The 19,725-nt window shown below is 37.9% G+C and overlaps 1 protein-coding gene across 9 annotated transcripts in view; it reads right to left on the bottom strand.

The window, feature by feature from the left end:
- Window positions 1-19,725, bottom strand: part of ACSL3 (acyl-CoA synthetase long chain family member 3) — a 74,093-nt gene that overhangs the window by 17,375 nt on the left and 36,993 nt on the right. For 8 of the 9 annotated variants that reach the window (XM_023731340.1, XM_023731342.1, XM_023731338.1 and 5 more), the window contains 8 exons: window positions 15,690-15,867; window positions 13,001-13,110; window positions 12,034-12,172; window positions 9,716-9,866; window positions 7,910-8,033; window positions 7,602-7,673; window positions 5,816-5,955; window positions 4,043-4,215 (listed from right to left, as the gene is read on the bottom strand). In XM_023731340.1, the coding sequence (XP_023587108.1) occupies window positions 4,043-4,215; window positions 5,816-5,955; window positions 7,602-7,673; window positions 7,910-8,033; window positions 9,716-9,866; window positions 12,034-12,172; window positions 13,001-13,110; window positions 15,690-15,867 (1,087 nt within the window). Of the gene's footprint in view, window positions 1-4,042; window positions 4,216-5,815; window positions 5,956-7,601; window positions 7,674-7,909; window positions 8,034-9,715; window positions 9,867-12,033; window positions 12,173-13,000; window positions 13,111-15,689; window positions 15,868-17,192; window positions 17,254-19,725 lie in introns of all 9 variants that reach the window. The other variant, XM_023731345.1, reaches the window with a different exon arrangement.

The following is a 19,725-nucleotide window of genomic DNA, read 5'->3' as shown; positions in this document are numbered from 1 at the left end:
CTCCATAGACACATCCAAACTCCCTGAGGGACTGATTCGCTGGGCAGAGGGCTGTGGGGACCATGGTCCTGGGGAACATCAGGCTCAACTGGCGTAACACAGTTTATAAAGGCAATGTTCTACATTCTACCTTGGTGAGTAGTGTCTGGGGTCTTAAAAGCCTGTGAGAGGCCATCTAAGATACTCCACTGGTCTCATCCCTTCAGGAGCAAGGGAGAATGAAGAGAACAGGATACAAGGAAAAGATAAGTCCGAAGGACTAATTGTCCACAGCTACCAAGACCTCCACCGGACTGAGTCCAGTACAGCTAGATGGTGCCCAGCTACCACCACTGACTGCTCTGACCGGGATGGCAACAGAGGGTTCTGGACAGAGCTGGAGAAGGATGTAGAACAAAATTCTAACTCACAAAAAAAGGACCAGATTTACTGGTCTAAAGGAGACTGGAGAAACCTTGAGAGTATGGCCCCCAGAAACCCCTTTAGCTCAGTGGTGAAGTCACTTCCAAGGTTCACTGTTCAGCTGGGGAGTAGACAGCCCAATAAAGCCAAATGGGACTAATGAGGCACAGCAGTCCAGGGACAAGGGCTAGAAGGCAGAAGGGGACAGGAAAGCTGATGATAGGGAACCCAAGGTTGAATAAGGACACTGCTGATGTGTTGTGAGGTTGTTAACCATTGTCATAGGGCAACATATGTACTGTTAAATGAGGAACTATTTTGTTCTGTAAACCTTCATCTAAAGTGACAATAGCAGCACAACTGGAACAGCGCAGTCGATGTCACTGAACTGTGCATGTAGAAATTTTTGAAATAATGTATCATTGGCTATGTGTATTTTCACCAAAAAAAATAAGGTTGAGAGGGGAGAGGGTTGACATGTCGTGGGGTTGTTGACCAATGTCAGAGAACAATGTATGTACTACTGTTTCATGAGAAACTATTTGTTCCGTAAACCTTCACCTGAAGTACAATTAAAAAAAGAAAAAGACATAAGAAATTAGGGCTCCTTAGAAGAAAGGTCACCACTCGTTTGTCAGTCTGTCATACTGGGGAGGCTTGCGTGTTGCTGTGATGCTGGAAGCTATATGACTGGTATTCCAAATACCAGCAGGGTCACTCATGATGGACAGGTTCCAGTGGAACTTCCAGACTAAGACAAACTAGGAAGAAGGACCTGGTAATCTACTTCTAAAACAAACACTGGCCAATGAAAATCTTATCACTGTCTGATACAGTGCCAGAAGATAAGCCCCTCAGGTGAGAAGGCACTCAGAATACAACTGGGGAAGAGCTGCCTCCTCAAAGTAGAGTCAACCTTAATGATGTGGAGTAAAGCTTTTGAGACCTTCATTTGCTGACGTGGCACAACTCAAAATGAGAAGAACAGCTGCAAACATCCAACAATAATCAGAACATAGAATATATGAAGTATGAATCTAGGAAAATTGGAAATCGTCAAAAATGAAATGGAACGCATAAACATCGATATCCTAGCCATTAGTGAGCTAAAATGGACTGGTATTGGCCATTCTGAATTGGACAGTCATATGGTCTACTATGCCGGGAATGACAAACTGAAGAGGAATGGCATCACATTTGTTGTCAAAGAGAACATTTCAAGATCTATCCTGAAGTACACTGCTGTCAGTGATAGGATAATATGCATCGACCTACAAGGAAGACTAGTTAATATGATCATTATTCAAATTTACGCACCAATGACTAATGTCAAAGATGAAGAAATTGAAGCTTTTACCAACTTATGCAGTCTGAAATTGAGCAAACATGCCATCAAGATACACTGACAATTATTGGTGCTTGGAATGCAAAAGTTGGGAACAATGAAGAAGGATTAGTAGATGGAAAATATGGCATTGGTGACAGAAATGAGGCCATAGATTGCACAACAGAATTTTGCAAGACCAATGAATGATTCATTGCAAATACCTTTTTTTCAACAACATAAACGTCAACTATACACATGGACCTCACCAGATAGAATACACAGGAAACAGACTACATATGTGGAAAGAGACACTGGAGAAGCTCAGTATCATCAGTCAGAACAAGGCCAGGCGCCAACTGGGGAACAGACCATGAATTGCTCATATGCAAGTTCAAGCTGAAGTTGAAAAAAATGAAAAGTCCACAAGAGCCAAAGTACAACCTTGAGTATATCCCACCTGAATTTAGAGACCATCTCAAGAACAGATTTGACGCAGTCAATGCTAATGCCCGAAGACCAGACGAGTTATGAGATGACATCAAGGACATCATACATGAAGAAAGTAAGAGGTCATTAAAAAGACAGAAAAACACCAAAATGGATGTCAGAAGAGACTCTGAAACTTACTCTTGAACATAGAGTAGCTAAAGCGAACAGAAGAAATGATCACACAGAAGAGCTAAACAGATTTCAAAGGGCGGCTTGAAAAGACAAAGTGAAGTATTAAAATGAAATGTGCAAAGACCTGGAATTAGCAAACCAAAAGGGAAGAACATGCTCAGCATTTCTCAAGCTGAAAGAACTAAGAAAAAATTCAAGCCTCAATTCGCAATAGTGAAGGAGTCTATGGGGAAAATATTAAATGACACGGAAAGCATCAAAGAATATGAAGGAAAACAGAGTCAGTGTACCAAAAAGAAAAGGCGGATGTTCAACCATTTCAGGAGGTAGCATATGATGAAGAACCGACGGTACTGAAGGAAGAAGTCCAAGCTGCACTGAAGGCACTGGCGAAAAACAACGCTCCAGGAACTGACGGAATACCAATTGAGATGATCTTGTTAGGTGTTAGGTACTGACAACAGAAGAAAAAGGGACACTCTTTGTCTATTCTTTGCAAAATAAGATTTAGAAGTAACTACAAAAACATATAAAATATACAAAATGTAACTGGTAAAAGGAAAATGAAGGAATGCAAGATACACCTGGCATGAGAGTAGTACACAGGAGCACTCAAAGTAAGTAGAGGGAAATGATTGCGTAAGAGGTTTAGTATCTTTCCATATCTAGAAAACACAAACTAGGGGAAGCCTAACTTTCTCTAGTATTGGAACGCAAACTAACTTTCTCTCATAAAAGGGGCATGTGAGGCACTATGGGACTCATCTGAGAATCAATGATTCCGTGGTGGATCATCTAGATCTGAATCTGGTTTCCCTCCACACTTACACAGACCCCTCCCTCCCATAGACATTTCTGAATCTGAGCCTTAATACAAATACCTAAATAACCAGACAAAAATGAATTTAAAATTCATGTAAGAAAAATATATACAATATAGCCAATAAGTGTTACTAAAACTTCTTCCAGATTGCTGATAGTTGTTAATACTACATATCATAGTTTAACATGAAAAACTCCTCTAGATGAATTATTAATATGACCAATGACTATGCTGTGTTTGTACATTAGGCGCTGTCGAGTCAGTCTGAACTCACAGTGACCCTATGCACAACAGAACAAAACGGCGCCATCCTCACAATCATCGCTATGTTGAAGCCCACTGGAGCAGCCACCGTGTCAGGTATCTCATTGAGGGTCTTCCTCTTTTTTGCTGACCCTCTACTATACCAAGCATGATGTCCTTCTCCAGGGACCGGTCCCTCCTGATAACATGTCCAAAGTAAGCGTGAAGAAGTCTTGCCATCCTCACTTCTAAGGAGCACTCTAGCTATACTTCTTCCAGACAGATATGTTCGTTGTTCTCACAGTCCAGTCCATGGTATATTCAACATTCTTCACGAACACCATAATTCAAATGCATCAATTCTTCTGTCTTCCTTATTCGTTGTGATGAATTATTAACATGGCCAATGACTACAGATGTACCTAATACACTGTAAAAACTGATACTGATAATCACAGTACCTGGAATTTATCATAATTTTGTTATGCAAACACTTCAGCTACCCTTCTACTATGTATTTGCAGAAAATAACCCCTACAAAAAAAAGCCTGGAGTTGCAACACAGCCTCTGCTGGACAAGCTGTTACAGCCTCTGCTGGACATGCTGTTCCAGGGATAACACTAACCATCTGTAATTGTTCCAGCCCCAGCTGATTCGGTGAGGCCATATCCCTGCCCCACAGGACAGCAAAAACAGATATTCATGAATCGCTGGGTGGTTGCAGAAAGTGGAGCACCTCCACACAACAGAAGCCGAATATTTCCACCTATCAGGCTTCGTACTTTCCGGAAAACAAACCTAAAAATAAATCGAGAATCACAAGATTTTAAAGCTGAATGGAATTTTAGACTAATCCCAATTTTGACATATGAGATCTTGAAATTAAGCGGCTTATCCAAGGTCAGAAAGCCAATTCAGGAGATTCTTCTAACCCACTTCTTAAATCTCAAATTTTAATAGTTCAACTAGGTAAAGAATACATGATCTTAAGAGCTTTTCAAGTGCATATGTACAATGAGTATTATTAAGCCATAAAGAGAAATCAAGTTATGATACGTGCTATGACATGGATGAACCTTAAAAACATTGTGGGAAGTGAAGTAAGTCAGACACAAAAGGACAAATATTATATGATTCCCTTATATGGAGTATCCTGAAAAGGTAAAAGTTTCCTAGTATTTATTAGTTAAATAATTCGGGTTATTAGGAGCTAGGGCTCCTGATAACGGGTACTGAATTTTGGAGTGATGAAAAATGTCTCGCAATAGATAGTGGTGATGGTTGCACAACATTGTGAATGTAATTAATGTCACTGAATTATGCGCTTAAAAAATGGTTAATATGAGAAATTTTTTACCACAAGAAAGAAAAAGAACTTTTCAAGTAATATTTGAATTCAAAGTTTCTGGGTTTAATTTTTGTATAGTAATGGAGAACCCTTGCTATGGCCAGAATAGTTTTATCATTGTTATTATACATATATAACATTATGCAATATGTATTAGTATTAAATAATCCTGTTATTTCTTTATAAAACTTAATGTTAAGATCAAATTAACTGTCTGCTTTAGCACACTTTATTAGGAATATGTATATATTCATATATAGCAATTTGGTTCCTTTTAAAATTTCACTAATTCAAGTTTTAAAGTGTTGTATCATCCAAAAAATCTGGTAAATTTATCTATGAGGAACAAGGAAAAGAAAACCAACAATCCAAACATCTAATTGCTATGTTTCTTTCTGAAAATACATTAATAGAAAAGATCGCTTACTATGAGGAAAAAAGGGGGAAGGTTTTTTATTTTTAAATAATTTTGAAAAAGGTAAAAACCAATTGGCAGTAATTTAAAAACATAATTATTCACAAACTTCCCAAGGCAGGTAATGTATCTCAGCTAGAGAGATAACTAAAGATAAATCAGGCGAAGAAAACATTTAAAAGTTATACATAATGTGAAGCATGTGAAAACTATATTAATATCTGCATAAAAAATGAGTGTCATATATTGTCTAATTTCTAAACTATTTTATAATAAAATGATAAATCTACTTAATCTGCTAGCACTACAAAAATAACAAGTCTGGGGTAAAACTGGTCAAAATTTAGTTAAACACATTTGGCTGTCATTTTATGTTCAGACTGAAGTAAGCTTAAAATCAAAGAGAAATCATTTCTCCAAGTAAGTAAAATCATGTAAGTGTCCATAGAAAATATGGACACACTATTAAATACAGCTAAATCATGAATGAAAATTTTTTTTTCAAATAATATTGCAGATTTTTTAAAAAACTGTTTTTAAAGACTTCTTTTGACTTTTTTAAATCAATTTATTTCTTATAACTATGTTAATTAACCAGGCTATTAATGAGAGACAGAGAGAGATACTGTACTTACCTGTCACACAGTGGAGTACTATGCCCTTTTGAAATCTGTTCCATTTTATAATTATAGGCCAGAATAAACAGATTGCGTTGAAAACTACTCATTTCATTCACTTTATTCATGACATTTTTGTATATTCGATCCATGATTTCCTATATATATAAAAATGTGTTAATGTAGTTAATTATGTTATTAGCTGCCTTTCAAATCAACATCAGATTTATATTTCTATCTCTACTAAGGCACTTTATAAAAAGATCTATCAAGACCAATATTTTACGATAAAGCCACAGTTAGTTTAAAAATGAGAACTCTGCAAACAAAAATTGTTTTGACAGCAAAAATATATCTAGATACAAATATGAACAAGAAGTAACAGAAATAAAAGCCTCAGTGAAGGAATACATTATTGATTCTTTACAATGCTTTGCTCATTTTTTATTTATTCTGAACACTCTAAATAAATGAACAACTATCTAAGATGGTTTTTTTAAAATCTCACAACTTTATCTTATAAACATACAGGTTATCCCATTCTTTGCTCACAAAAGGACCATGGGATTTTTTTGTGTTTTAATGCTGTACCCAGGAAATTTCCTTGTCTGCATTACATTTTGTTTGCTAGGTTTATTGCAATGAATTACACTTTAATAACTCGAAATGCTTTTTCCTCTATAATTTTTAATTACGTGTAATTTTTAACAGACCTAAGCATTTCAAGTAGGATATTACTTAGTAAACTCTAACTATACTTACAGAAACTCTAAAGCTATTCATTAATTATTTATATTTGGCTCTGGAATAACTATGTAATTATGCTTGAATGTTAAGTGCTCAAGTATCTGACAATGTAAGAATCTCCAATACTTTTCAAACAAAATTAGAAAGCCACAGAAATGCCACATTAGGAGGAGCCAGAAAACCGTGGCTGTGCCCAAACCTAAAACCAAATCCACTGCCATCGAGTCAATTCCGACTCATAGTGACCCTACAGGACAGAGTTGAACTGCCCCATAAGGTTTCCAAGGAGCAGCTGGTGAATTTGAACTACCAACCTTCTGGTCAGAAGCTGAGAGCTCTTAACCACTGTGCCACCAGGGCTCTGTGGCTGTCCCATTGCTACTGATCTGCCTATCCTGATGCTGCATCAGGATGCACAGCCCTTCTCAGGTAATTCAAAGTTGCACCAGCTTCCCTGTCACTTTTTTCTTTGTCTAGGCCAGGTGTTCCCTGAGCACTCAGGAGGTAATGACACAATTTGCTTAGAAGGGGGTGACCTCAAACCTTCCCTCCCATCTCCTGCTGGCTTCAGGTTTCTACTCATCAGCAAACAGATACCATGAAAATGGTTTTAACAAGAAGCTATTTAGGGAAGGCAGCAGATAATATCACATAAAAGCTGAAACTAAGTTGGACATTTCATAAGGAAGATAAAAAAAAAAAATAAAGCTAAACTAAGATCAAATAAACCCTGTAGGGCTTAAAGCAATATAGATAATCAATAAGGAATAAATCACACATAAACTAACTTGACAACAATATCCTCTCCACTAGCATTAATGTGGAAACCCTAGTGGCATAGTAGTTAAAATAGTTACGGCTGCTAACCAAAAGGTCAGCAATTCGAATCCACCAGGTGCTCCTCGAAAACTGTCGTATGGGGCAATTCTACTCTGTCCTATAGAGTCACTATGAGTCAGAATCAACTCGACAGCAACGTTTTTTTTTTTTTTTAAAGCATTATGTTCTGTAGCAAATACTTGTTTAGTACTCAGTATTAAATAATGGTCAGTCTTACCGGAACAGCTGCCATGAGTGTTGGTTTCAACACAGACGTATCCCCTTTGCTTCCTTTTTTTATTTTTGAAGACTACAGAGAGAAAAGGAACCACATAAGTGATCCTTATTTTTAAAATTCAAAGATCATATCATAAATTCATCATTTCAATTTATTTCTATTTGGATAAGCACTTAAAAGGGCATACTTATTTTAAAAGGAGCAACTGCCACTCTTACAATATACTGTCATGCTTATAGAAAAGAAAAGAAAAAAGTGTTACAAATAATGATCTTTTTAGTATCTCAAGTCACACACATTTCTCATACCTGATCGGCTAAAGTCTGTGGTGAAGAGTAGCCAATGCAGCATCCATGAGAAAGACAGACAAGCTCAGCACTTAATTCTAGAACATGGGCCAGAGGCAAATAGCCAACATAAACATCTTCCTGTCTAAAAGAAAAAGGAGACATAAGAAGCTGCTGCACAATGACAGGGAGTGATTTTAACGAAGAGCAAGTCAGTGCTAAACACAGGCTTGTGAGAAACACACTAGAAAGGCACAAAGAGGGTCTCAGGGCATCAGCTGGGGCTCCCTGCTGGTGGAGTATGCATGTGCAAGCGCAGTTTATGTGTATGGGGTGGGGGGTGTCAGAGGAAAAGAGCTACAGCTCAATATAAAACTGAGAAGAGATACACCCTAAGAAAGGTGCGGTCAGCTCCAGGTGCAGGATTTCCAGGCCTGCCTGAAGGCACTTGTTAATTATGAGTGCAGCAGATGCAAAACGCTAAGGAAGGAGGAATCAAACCACCATTCGTTGCCATGGACTCGATTCTGGTTCATATGACCCTATAGGACTGAGTAGAACCACCCCATAGGTTTCCAAGGCAGTAAATCTGTACGGAAGAAGACTACCACATCTTTCTCTGGTGGAGTGGCTGGTGGGTTCAAACCACCCAACTTTCAGTTAGTAGCCGAGCACTTAACCACTGCACCACCAGGGCTCCTCTCAGATCAGAAGGAATAGGGGCTAGAAAAAAAAAATGAAGGATTCTTTTGAAGGACAGAAGAAATCATCCAAGGAGGAAATGGTCTCTAAAGCTAATGGGCTACTAACCAAAAGAGTTCAAACAGAATCCACAACTGTCTGCCAAGAATTTTACAGAAGTTCCTGTACTTAGACTTGGATTAAGTGATAAATAATAAACTTTATCTTAATACATAAGAAAATGTGTATGTATATGTGCATATTTGAACAACTTCCCCCACCCTCAAAACAGGAGAGGCAACTGAGGCAAACCTATAGGGAACAGTTACTTGTAATTTTTTTCTGTAAGTTATGCATACACAAGCAGAAATTTCTCTCTCTATCCTCAAGTTCAATCCCACAGTAACCCATCCTAAACAAATGCACAAAGAATGTAAAATTTCTGTGCATAAACTTGTTGCCGTCGAGTCGATTCCAACTCATAGAGATCCTACAGGACAAAGTAGAACCACTCCATACGGTTTCCAAGGAGCAGCTGGTGGATTCAAACTGCTGACCTTTTGGTTAGCAGCCTGAGCTCTTAACCACTACACCACCAAGGCTCAAAGTAATCCAACCCACTGCACCAGACCACATCAGTCACCAATTCCATCTCGGGGAATGTTCCCTTACAATCTTCAAACTTCCATCTGGTTTCCTCCATCAGCCTCACTGCCATCTAATATACCCACCCGTGCTACTACTGGAGTCTATCTTTAAAAAAATTAGTCTGTAAATATGGTCACTTAATAAGTACTTACTGTATATATTATTTATTCACCTAAATTATAACATACTTAGGTCTAAAAATAACTACAGAGGCAACAACAACTGATCTAAATAATTTGAAGTTTTTACAACTACAGTTACTAAAAATTTACATTTTTAAAGTGGTAAGTAAATTTTAACAATGATATCCATAAACTATAGTTTTAAATATCATTAACTATTTTGTGATTAATTTTAATGTCTTTTTTTAAGGAAATGCCTACCATAAACAGACTTCGAAGGAGTAATTTAACTAGACCACTAAAATAACACAAATGTTCACATTATAACAACAGACATAAACACTGAACTACTCAGTACTGATTTACTATGACATACCCCAGTCTTGGAATCCGTTCTGCCATCCCAGTTACACCAGCAATAATGTTACTATGAGAGATCATGACTCCCTTTGGAAGTCCTGTGGATCCACTTGTATACATGATCACTGCAATATCCGAGGGTAGTGGTTTGCTATGAGGTTTGTTTTCTATATTGAAAAAAAATACACTTCTGAGAAATTCCGCCACATCACTGACATTTTAATATCTGTTAACTCAGTTCAACAAATATTAATTGTAGTCATTCAAACCCAACCAAAAACCCAAACTCGCTGCCATCGAGTTGATTCAGACTTACAGCAACCCTATCAGACAGCGTTTAACTGGCCCATAGGGTTTCCAAGGCTATAATCTTTATGGACGAAGATTGCCACATCTTTCTCCCATGGAGTGGCTGGTGGGTTCGAACCGCTGACCTTTCAGTTAGCAGCTCAGCACTTAACCACTGCGCCACCAAGGCTCCGTTTGTAGTCACACAGGGGTCAGGAAAAAAAAAAAGCAATCAAGTCCCTAGACATAAAGAACACACATTCTACTGGGAAAGACAAACAGATAAACCTATAATGTAATAAGCGCTGTGCAGAAAAGCAAAGCAAGACAAGGTGAGAAGATGACAGTAGATGCTATTTAGATGAAACGAGGTGAAGTAGCAGGTGGGGCCAAATCGTGCAGGGCCTTATAGGCCATGTTTAAGGACTTCACATTTCACTCTGAGATGGGAAGCAATGTCATTTTGAATTGGGGTGTGTCATCATCTGTGACAAAGATCACTTTGGCTTGTTGTGTGGCTACTTTAGAAAGGGAAGAAAGGAAGCAGGGAGAGAGAAGGTAATTCCAGTGATTCAACAAAGAAATACAGGTGGCTTGGGCTAAAGGGCCTAAACAATGTGCTAAAAAATTTTCTCTGCTCCTCAACAGTGAAATTAACTTGGTTATAACTCAGAGTCCTGGATTAAAAGATGCAATCACAAAGGGTACTGCCTAAGGACAGTTGCTAGCATGGTATAGGGATGGCACAGCTGCAAGACAAAGAAAGTCATGAACGACACTGTTAATCTGTCTGAATTAATCTTGGAACTAGCCTACATGTGGGCTTCAAAAACATATGAAAAAAAATTTTTTAAATGTGTTCCCAAGCTACTAGCCTTCCCTTCCTACCTACCCAGATATATTTATCTAAAACTGCTTTCAATCAAGTCTTTACTTCCTAGCCTTCCAATCACTCTGGAATGCACAGTGCCATGCTCCACCACTGCCCCTTATTGGAAACTGTTCTAAGCTGACTTTTGCCAAGTCTGATGGCCCTTTTATAATCCCTGTCTTCTGACTTCTCCCGTGCACTGGTACTGCTGATGACTCCTGGCTCACAAAATGCTCCCTTCCTTCCCTTCCACAAACCACACACTGCATGTTCTCTTCCTTCTTCTCTGACCATTCCTCAGTGGCCTTTGGGGCTCTCCCCATTCTCTGTGGGTAAGCTCACCTATAATTAAAACCTAAACACTTCTAGCTTCTAAATCACTTAACTGCAAACTTAACCCCGGAGTACCAGACTTGTATATGGCACCACTCACTGGATACTTCCACTTGAATGTCCCACCAGAACCAAAATACAACATGCTAAAAATTAATGTCTGTGTAGTCCCACCCCAAAGAAAATCTGTTCCTCTCCCTGTTTATCCATGCTGAATGAATGCTTATATCCAATTAATCACTAAGTTTCCAATTAGAGAGGAATACAGTCCCACCTCCCAGCAGGCTTCACGGTATTCCTAAACATAAGTGCATTCTCTTAACATTTATGACACTTATCTGAGAGTAGGAACTTCTTGAGTCAACATGACTAGGTGTGCTAGTTGGAGGACAAAAAGCTGTCTACTCTGGAAAGGGTAGAGTTGGAGCAGGGAGTAAAGGCAGGGCTGGTTTAGCCATCCTAGCTATCTGTTAATACTTGCAGGTAATTCACATAGGACAAGTCTACTGGCGTCATTTATAAAACTAACCTTCAACCATCCAAAACCATCAGAAAAGGAAGTGGCAAAACTGAATAATATAAAAGAAAAGGTATTTTAAATTAATTTCAAATAAATACAATTTTTGGAACATTAATAAATTGATGATCCTATTTTTTCTTAAAACTTTGCTTAAGATGCTAAATTAAAAGTATACCTATGGTAGCCTTATTTCCCAGGGTGACAGTTTAGAAACCTGATTTGACACTGATCTGACTTCAGGATCAAACACCTGAAATAACTCTGGGGAGCCTGGTGAGAACACGGCAGAGCGTACGTAAGGAGTCATAAAACTGAGCCGTACCGACATTCGCGTTGGCCCCCAGAGCCTGCACTGCAGCCATGGTGTGCACAATCACACCCTTGGGGAACTCGGACCACGAAGGTGGTTTGCCATCGACAGTGATGATGTGCCGCAGGCGTGGGACTAAAGAAACGATATCCTGGAGAAACAAACAGTCATCATTTTCCTCATTATTCTTCAAACAGCTTAAGCAAATAGCCCAGGACATAAGAAAAGTAATTTGCCATATTCAGTGATTAATTTACTTCCTCAAAAAAAAGCAAGGGGAAGGGATGCACTGGCATAAATATCACTTTCTCCAATGGAGAAATATTGGTCTGAAATTGAAATTACTATTTTCTAGCATTAGATTTATTATGTGTACCCTTGTTCTTTACTAAAAATCCTAATCAACAAAGTTACCTTCTTGAACAATGGGCAGGTACAGACAGGCTGCCTGAATTATGTTGTCGATTCATAGTGGCCCCATGTGACAGAGCAGAATTGCCCTACAGGGTTTTCTAGGGTGTAGTCTTAGGGTAGCCAAAGTCCCTCCATGTTTTCAACAGAGTTGTCTAGAGACTAAAGAAACCCCTTTTTCCCTTTAAAATTCTGAACACTCATAATTACTCAACGCTTCAGGAAAAAAATAAACTGCTAGTTTAGAAATAACTGTTAAAATAACATTATTTATTGAGAAAAGACAAAAAAATAGATGAACTTAACTAAGAAAATGCAGTCATAATTGCTTCAACTTAGACATAGGCACATTAACATTTAACATGTAATTCTCTGGATGCTGTAATTCAGTATATATGAAATCTAATTTTTCTTTTGTAAATGAAAAGCAAAATTATGACATTCATAATGGCGTACAAAGATATTAAGGATTTAAAAGATCATAAAAAACTAAGTATTAATAGTAGGGCTCATGACACTGAAAATTCTAAAGTATCAGACATAATTAAGCAGTAACTACATCCCTCACCTTCAATTTTGTTTGCAAGAGTTCTTTACTAGTAATGATGTTGGTCACCTCTGTTTCATTTAATCCATGAACAACCGCTGGACCTCCTAGAGTAGCATATAATGTAACAACTAAGGGAAAAAGAAGGTAAGTCAGATATTCAAACATTTCATGGAGTCGCCAAATGTTAATAAATAGCCACTAAAAGTGGACAGGAATGATAATGGAAGCATAACCCGTGGCCAACAAGTTGATTCTGACTCATAGTGACCCTACAGGACAGGGAAGAACTGTCCCATAGGGTTTCCAAGGCTATAAATCTTTACAGCAGACTGCCAAATCCTTCTCCTGCAGACAGCTAGTGGGTTTAAACCCCTGGCCTTTCAAGTTAGCAGCCGAACACTTAACCACTGTGCCACCACCACAAAAAAAAAAAAAAAACCTCATCAATTCCGACTCTCAACGAGCCCACAGCACAGAGTACAACTGCCCCTATAGGGTTTCCAAGGAGCAGCTGGTGGATTTGAACTGCTAACTTCTTGGTTGGCAGCCAAGCTCTTAACTACTGCACTACCAGGTCTCCTTTAATGGAGCATACTGAACCCTAAACTGTTAAATCCATAGTCAATGAGAAACAGTGCGGGGTTTTTTTTTTTAACTTTACTATTACAATATACTAATTAACATTATACTTACCCTCCCCCAGTTTCCCCCAAGATTTCCAACATTTAATTAAAAACAAAATTTTTTTAAATTTTATTTTGTTTCAACTAAGTTGTTACCCTGTGACTATCACACTAAGAAGCAATTATAACTGATTTCTAAATTTCTAACTCTTAATTGTTGACTAACCAAAAAAAAAAACCAAACCCATTGCCGTCGAGTGGATTCCGACTCATAGCGACCCTACAGGACAGAGCAGAACTGCCCCCGTAGGGTTTCCAAGGAACGGCTGGTGGATTCAAACTGCCGACCTTTTGGTTAGCAACCGAACTCTTAACCACTACACAACCAGAGTTTCCAAATTGTTGACTACTTGGTACTAAAATATCAAAAAGACCATACACCAATGTTCAATATTACACTGAATGTAATGCTTAAGGTATTAAATGTTAATAAGAAAACAGCATAAACAAGTAGAAGTACTGCTTCTAAAGTAGAATGTCTAAAAAAAATAAAAAAATCTTAGAAATGCTGAAATTATATGTTAATAAATAATGTGGATTTTTATTTGCTTTCTACCTAACTCAAAAAAGTTAGACATAATATGACTTTGAAAAAGATAATTCTTCTAAAGCTTCTCAAAAGTAACATAATATAAACCAAATCTGAAAACAAAAGGGTATGCCTGTTTAAAAAAAAAAAAAAAGTGGGGCATTTACAGCAAGATATCCAGTAGAAGAATGATACAATGTCCATACTTAGCATCACATTTTGGCACCTGAGACCAAGGGCTAAGTTCCCAGGACTACCTCACAGAATGAGCCATTATGATTACCATCAAATAAGTACAATATAAAACTCTCTACTGTCTAACCTAGCACCTTGAAGTTCACTAGGTTTGAATATGGATGTGTTTTAGAGGTCAACCATCAGCACTGACAAAAGTAGCATTAAAAGAAAAAAAAGACAGTAACTTGAAAAGGAGATTCTTGGAAGACATGGAGAATAATGGCCTGAAGTACCAGTCTGGTCCAAGGGCTATACAGGTTTCTCCCTAGACCCAGAAAGACCCCTATTAATAGATTCAAGCTCCCTCACCACATTTGATTATTCAATTTGTTCCACAACTGGTTCCTTCTCCAAAATGGACCAAAATATCCAAGTTATAACAGAGTTCTCCACTGACTAGATACAAGGTAAAAATACCCATTAACATCAGAATTTTAATTTCTTGAGAATGATAAAGTTAGTATCATCTCTCCCATGATAAATTAACTCTTTGGGGACTTGTGGGACACAGGCATCCCAACCACTTTTTATGCCCCTGGAGTTCTTTGGGAAGGAGGTAACCCAATTTTAACAAGTTTAGCTGCAAGGTGGGAGCCTTTTGAAATGCATGAAACTCAAAAATCCTGAGAGTCTCATTTTCGTGTAGATTGAACACTGTCTTAGATGATATCTCCCAAATGTGTGAATTTTCTGAATTTTTGACAGGTTTGCCTTTATTTCTGTGAGATAAGCCTCCTCACTGTAACTCCCAGTTACTATGTTCTGGCGAGAATGTACTTATGAGAATAAACTACTGCCAGTCTTCATTCACTCATAGCAGCCATTTTCTCCTTCATGTCATTCATTGCTTCCAGGTGTTACTGGCTCCCTTCTATTCTAGCTTCTGAATAGTAAATAATGACTTTCCAAAAAGGAATAATATATTGCAGTGGTACTTTTCAGGAGATTTGAACTCCTGTAAGTTATTCTTATCACACATTCACTGACTCATATCAGTACAATTTACTACATCCTGGTGTCCGCTGGGACATATGTGATCCCAGACAATGGGTATCATGGAGTCTGCTGGGACATACGTGATACCAGAAAATGGGTGTCAAAATCTGTAACTCATAACAAAAATTCTAAATTGATCCTTTAATCAGCATGCCTTCCATTAGTGAAAACACATGGTATGAACAAAAAATTCAAAGGAGAAAATAACTGGGTCACTAAAGGCTTAAGTCTTCTCTTGCAAAAGATAAGAAAGTCTACTTACGCTGAAAATTATACATAAAACATGCTTGTGCAGCGATCATCCACTCAGCCCTGGTCTCACAGAAGATAGCAATGTTGGTCTTTGGTTTCTGACCCAACACCTGTAAGCCATTTCCAAAATTAAGGGCTTGAATGAAGACATCTTCATAGGAGAGCCAATTATACTGTCCAAGAATAACCTGATAAAACAAAAAATATAAGTAGCTTTTAATACAACACAAATATTAACTTACAAAAAGAAACCGGGCAGCATGTGTTCCAAATTTTATGACCAATCAGAAAGTTATGTTTGCATATACTTTTTTTCTAATAAAAAACTAGAAAGTGAATTTCAAATGAAAAATCTATTCTTCATTTAAAAAATCGGCTATTTTGTGACAGCTTCTATGACAATTCAAATCTTATGCTAAATCTTTACCTGCAAGGGTATTTTGAGGTGAGGGGTTGTTTTTTGTTTTATTTTTTTCCCAAAAATATTCAGCTTTTGATGGAATCTTAAAGGTCAACTTCCTGGCCAAATGGTCATGTTAATATTTACTTACAGATTTCAGTTACTTAATGAGTTCGGTGTTAACTGAAAATTTAGTCTAGTTAACAAGTATTATTGGTACCAAAATTTTACTTTCCCTCTACTTATGAATTCCTAATTTCAATAGCAGGTGGTACCATATGATCCACAAACAGAAAATGGCCCTATCCAAGTTAAGAAAACTACGGTTACTCAATCTGAACTGTCTCTAATTCTGGATAAGCAAAGTAAACAAGTCTCTATTTATTCAACCAGATAAAGTCCCTCAGTTGACGACTTAAATGCTCACTGGTATCCTCAATCTTTCAATATTTAATTTGTGTTTAATCAGAAGTGCAGGTAACATTAACTTTGCATTATTCCTCACCATCACCACCCACTGCCATCCAACTCACCCACTGCCATCCAACACTGATTCCAACTCCTAGCGACCCTATAGGACGGAGTAGAACTGCTCCATAGGGTTTCCAAGACTGTAATCTTTACAGAAGCAGACTGCCATGTTTCTTTCAAGGAGCAGCTGGGGGGTTCGAACCGCCAACCTTTCAGTTAGCAGCCATGCGCTTAACTACTGTGCTGCCAGGTCTCCTTGCATTAGTCGTAACCCCATTTTAAATCTTCTTTGTCCTTAGGGCTTTTCTCCAACTTACATCAGACCATAAAACTCAGATGACATAGAGACTGGATAAAAAACTCCTCTCACTGCAAAAATATACAAATAGCTCCCAAACATAGCTGTGTTATATATGTCTCACACACCTTGAAACCATCTGACCACATTCATTTGCAAACAATATTTAAGAGATTTCTAGGAATAAGAGCTTGGATGACAGATAAAAATGGAAAAAGGATAAATGCTGCCCTCTATTGTCCTTTTCAATAATGGACTTAAGAAATAAATTCTTATTTTGATGGGTAAGGCAAATGTATTTAAGATGACGCTTAGAGTTAACGTTCGTGGTCCCAAACTCTCACCTTGCTCTACACCCCCATGAAATGCTCAGCGTGGGGAGCGCCAATGACTTCAAAAGGAGCTCTGTGAGGGTGAAAAGACAGATGAGAATTTGGCCAAAACATGCAAGAACTAGATGACAATTACTAAGAATTTTACATTCCAAAGATAAGCATGAGATGCCTTCTAGATTCTAGAATTTAAATGACGGGACTTTATAAATCTCAAAGCATACGTGTATTCTGAAAAGGCATGTGATATAAAATCCAAAATACGTCAACTCATGTGATGGTGCCACCATGTGGCAAAGAAATCAAACCATGAGTTTAATTCAAGCATATGGTTTCTTCATATATAAGAAAATATATAAACCAAAATCTCGATTTTGTTATTTCAATTCTTTAAACCACTGAACTTCTAGTAGTTACCTTTTCCATAAAAATTACATTTGGAAGACCTCATCTACCTGATAATTTTATCTAATCCCAACTTTGTCCCTATGGGAATTCCAACCCACAATTAAACTCAACTATTTCTTTATTCCCTGTCTATACTGCTAAAGAACTACTGAAGAAAAACTCTCAAACTTTTTTAAATCCAGTATCACGGATCTCACCACCCAATGATCCTACCATGCTTCCCAAGTATATTCATTTTTTTCACCTTCAAAAAAGGCTATCTGAAATCTTTCTACTCAAATATCCTCCGCCCTCCTCCTCCTCCCTTCCAATCCCAGGTAACAATACTGTCTCATACTTCACTGAGAAATTAAACAGAAACTCCCTTATCTTACTATCACCAAGTTTAATAACTTACATAATACACCTCTACCCATACTCTTTGTGGTTCCTTGTGTTACAGTGGTTGAATCTGTCCATGACAAAAGTCAGCTTCTCAAGGACTTTGCTTCAAAGAGCTTCTCAAATTTCTATCTCCAACCCTGACCACCTCCATTTGGACAGCCACTTTCTTTTTCACTTGAATATGCAACTAAAAAGTCTAACAGAAACGTAAACTTAGTATGTCCCCAAACAACATACTCTAATTCACGCTCCCTCCCCCATTCTCTTCTCCTAGCCATTCAGGAAGTAAAGGGTAACAACATCCACAAACTCGCTCAAGACAAAAACTCAGGAGTTATTCTCCATTATGTTTATCTTCACAACTCATTTCTAAATCCATCAGCAGGTTCTATCAACTTTTTCTACAAAATAAACTCCAAATTCAGCCATTTCTTTCCACCTCTACTCTTATTATCCTAGTCCATCTCTCCCCAAAACTAACGCATGCTGACTGGTCAACCTTCTTCCATTCCTGTCACCCTATAACCCATTCTTCTTACAGCTGTGAGTGATTTTTTTAAAAAAACAGTGGTTAACACTTTGCAGTGTCTTTCCACTGGGAATGGAGTCCACACACCTTACCCTGGCCTACAAAGTCCTACTCTACCTGTCTCTGTGCCTACCTCAAACCCTCTTCCCTTGACTCACTTCCTCTAAGTACAACTTTATCCCTTCTGTTCTTCAAACAGACTGGGCCAGAGCAGGCACCAGAATGAGGCTCAGGACATTTTTTAATGAGGCACTCACTCACCCCCAGGGTCTAAATGCCGGCTTATTCCTGTCTTAGAGCCACTACACAATCCTGTCGTACTGCTTAGAAGGCTCTTTACCCAGATCTTTGCAAAGCTGGATTCTGTTGTCATTCAGGCCTCAGCTTAACTATAACCTACTCAGACAGGCTTCTACCAATCTGCTTTATTTCTTCATAGTACTTACTCTGTTAACTTACTGCTTATTTATTGTCTCTCTTCCTCCCACACTTTAGCTATTTGGGATATAAATATTTCATAGAAATATAAGTCCCACAAGAAGAATAACCTAGGTGACTTGGTCATATTGTCTTCCTAGTGTCTAGAACTATATCTGATGCAAAGAAGGGACTTGGCATTTATTTGCTAAATGTGCAGAGTGGATGGTGTAATTAAACACAACTTCAATTCACTCTGGGACTTGAAGGAGTCATCTGAACTCTCTCCTCTCTAGCAGCCTCATTTTAAAAAAGATTGGTTAAATATATGTATATATATCCACATGAGTTTATTTAATTTCCATGGGCCATGCTACTTTTGTTCTGATTTCCATTCACTCACACACATCCTTTGCCTACCACCTCATAAATATTTACTCTTACCCTTTACTCATGTGACATAAACACGTTCTGTTTTCAGACTGAGAGTTAAGAAAACAAAAGGCTAGTGTGCCTATGTGAATGACTATCTGTAGTCTTTGAGCAGTTTCCTCATATGCCAATTTACAGGAAGGGTTAAGATGGTCCTAAGGTCATTCCTCTCTTAGATTTAGTTAGCTATACTCTTGCGACAGATGTTACATACACATATGTAAATATCAATGCTATCATTCAGACTATAACTTCCTGAGACACAGGAACCTTATAATTTACTCTGTTCAAGAACATATGAAATTAGTTGCCTTGACGTTGCTGCTGATCTCTTACCTCAAAACTATAAAAATTAAATGGAGATAACATATAGAA

Source organism: Trichechus manatus, unplaced genomic scaffold (assembly GCF_000243295.1).
Source record: "Trichechus manatus latirostris isolate Lorelei unplaced genomic scaffold, TriManLat1.0 scaffold00041, whole genome shotgun sequence".
NCBI lineage: Eukaryota > Metazoa > Chordata > Mammalia > Sirenia > Trichechidae > Trichechus > Trichechus manatus.
Note: the sequence above shows the minus strand (reverse complement) of the source record. Positions and strands in the feature narration are given on the sequence as shown.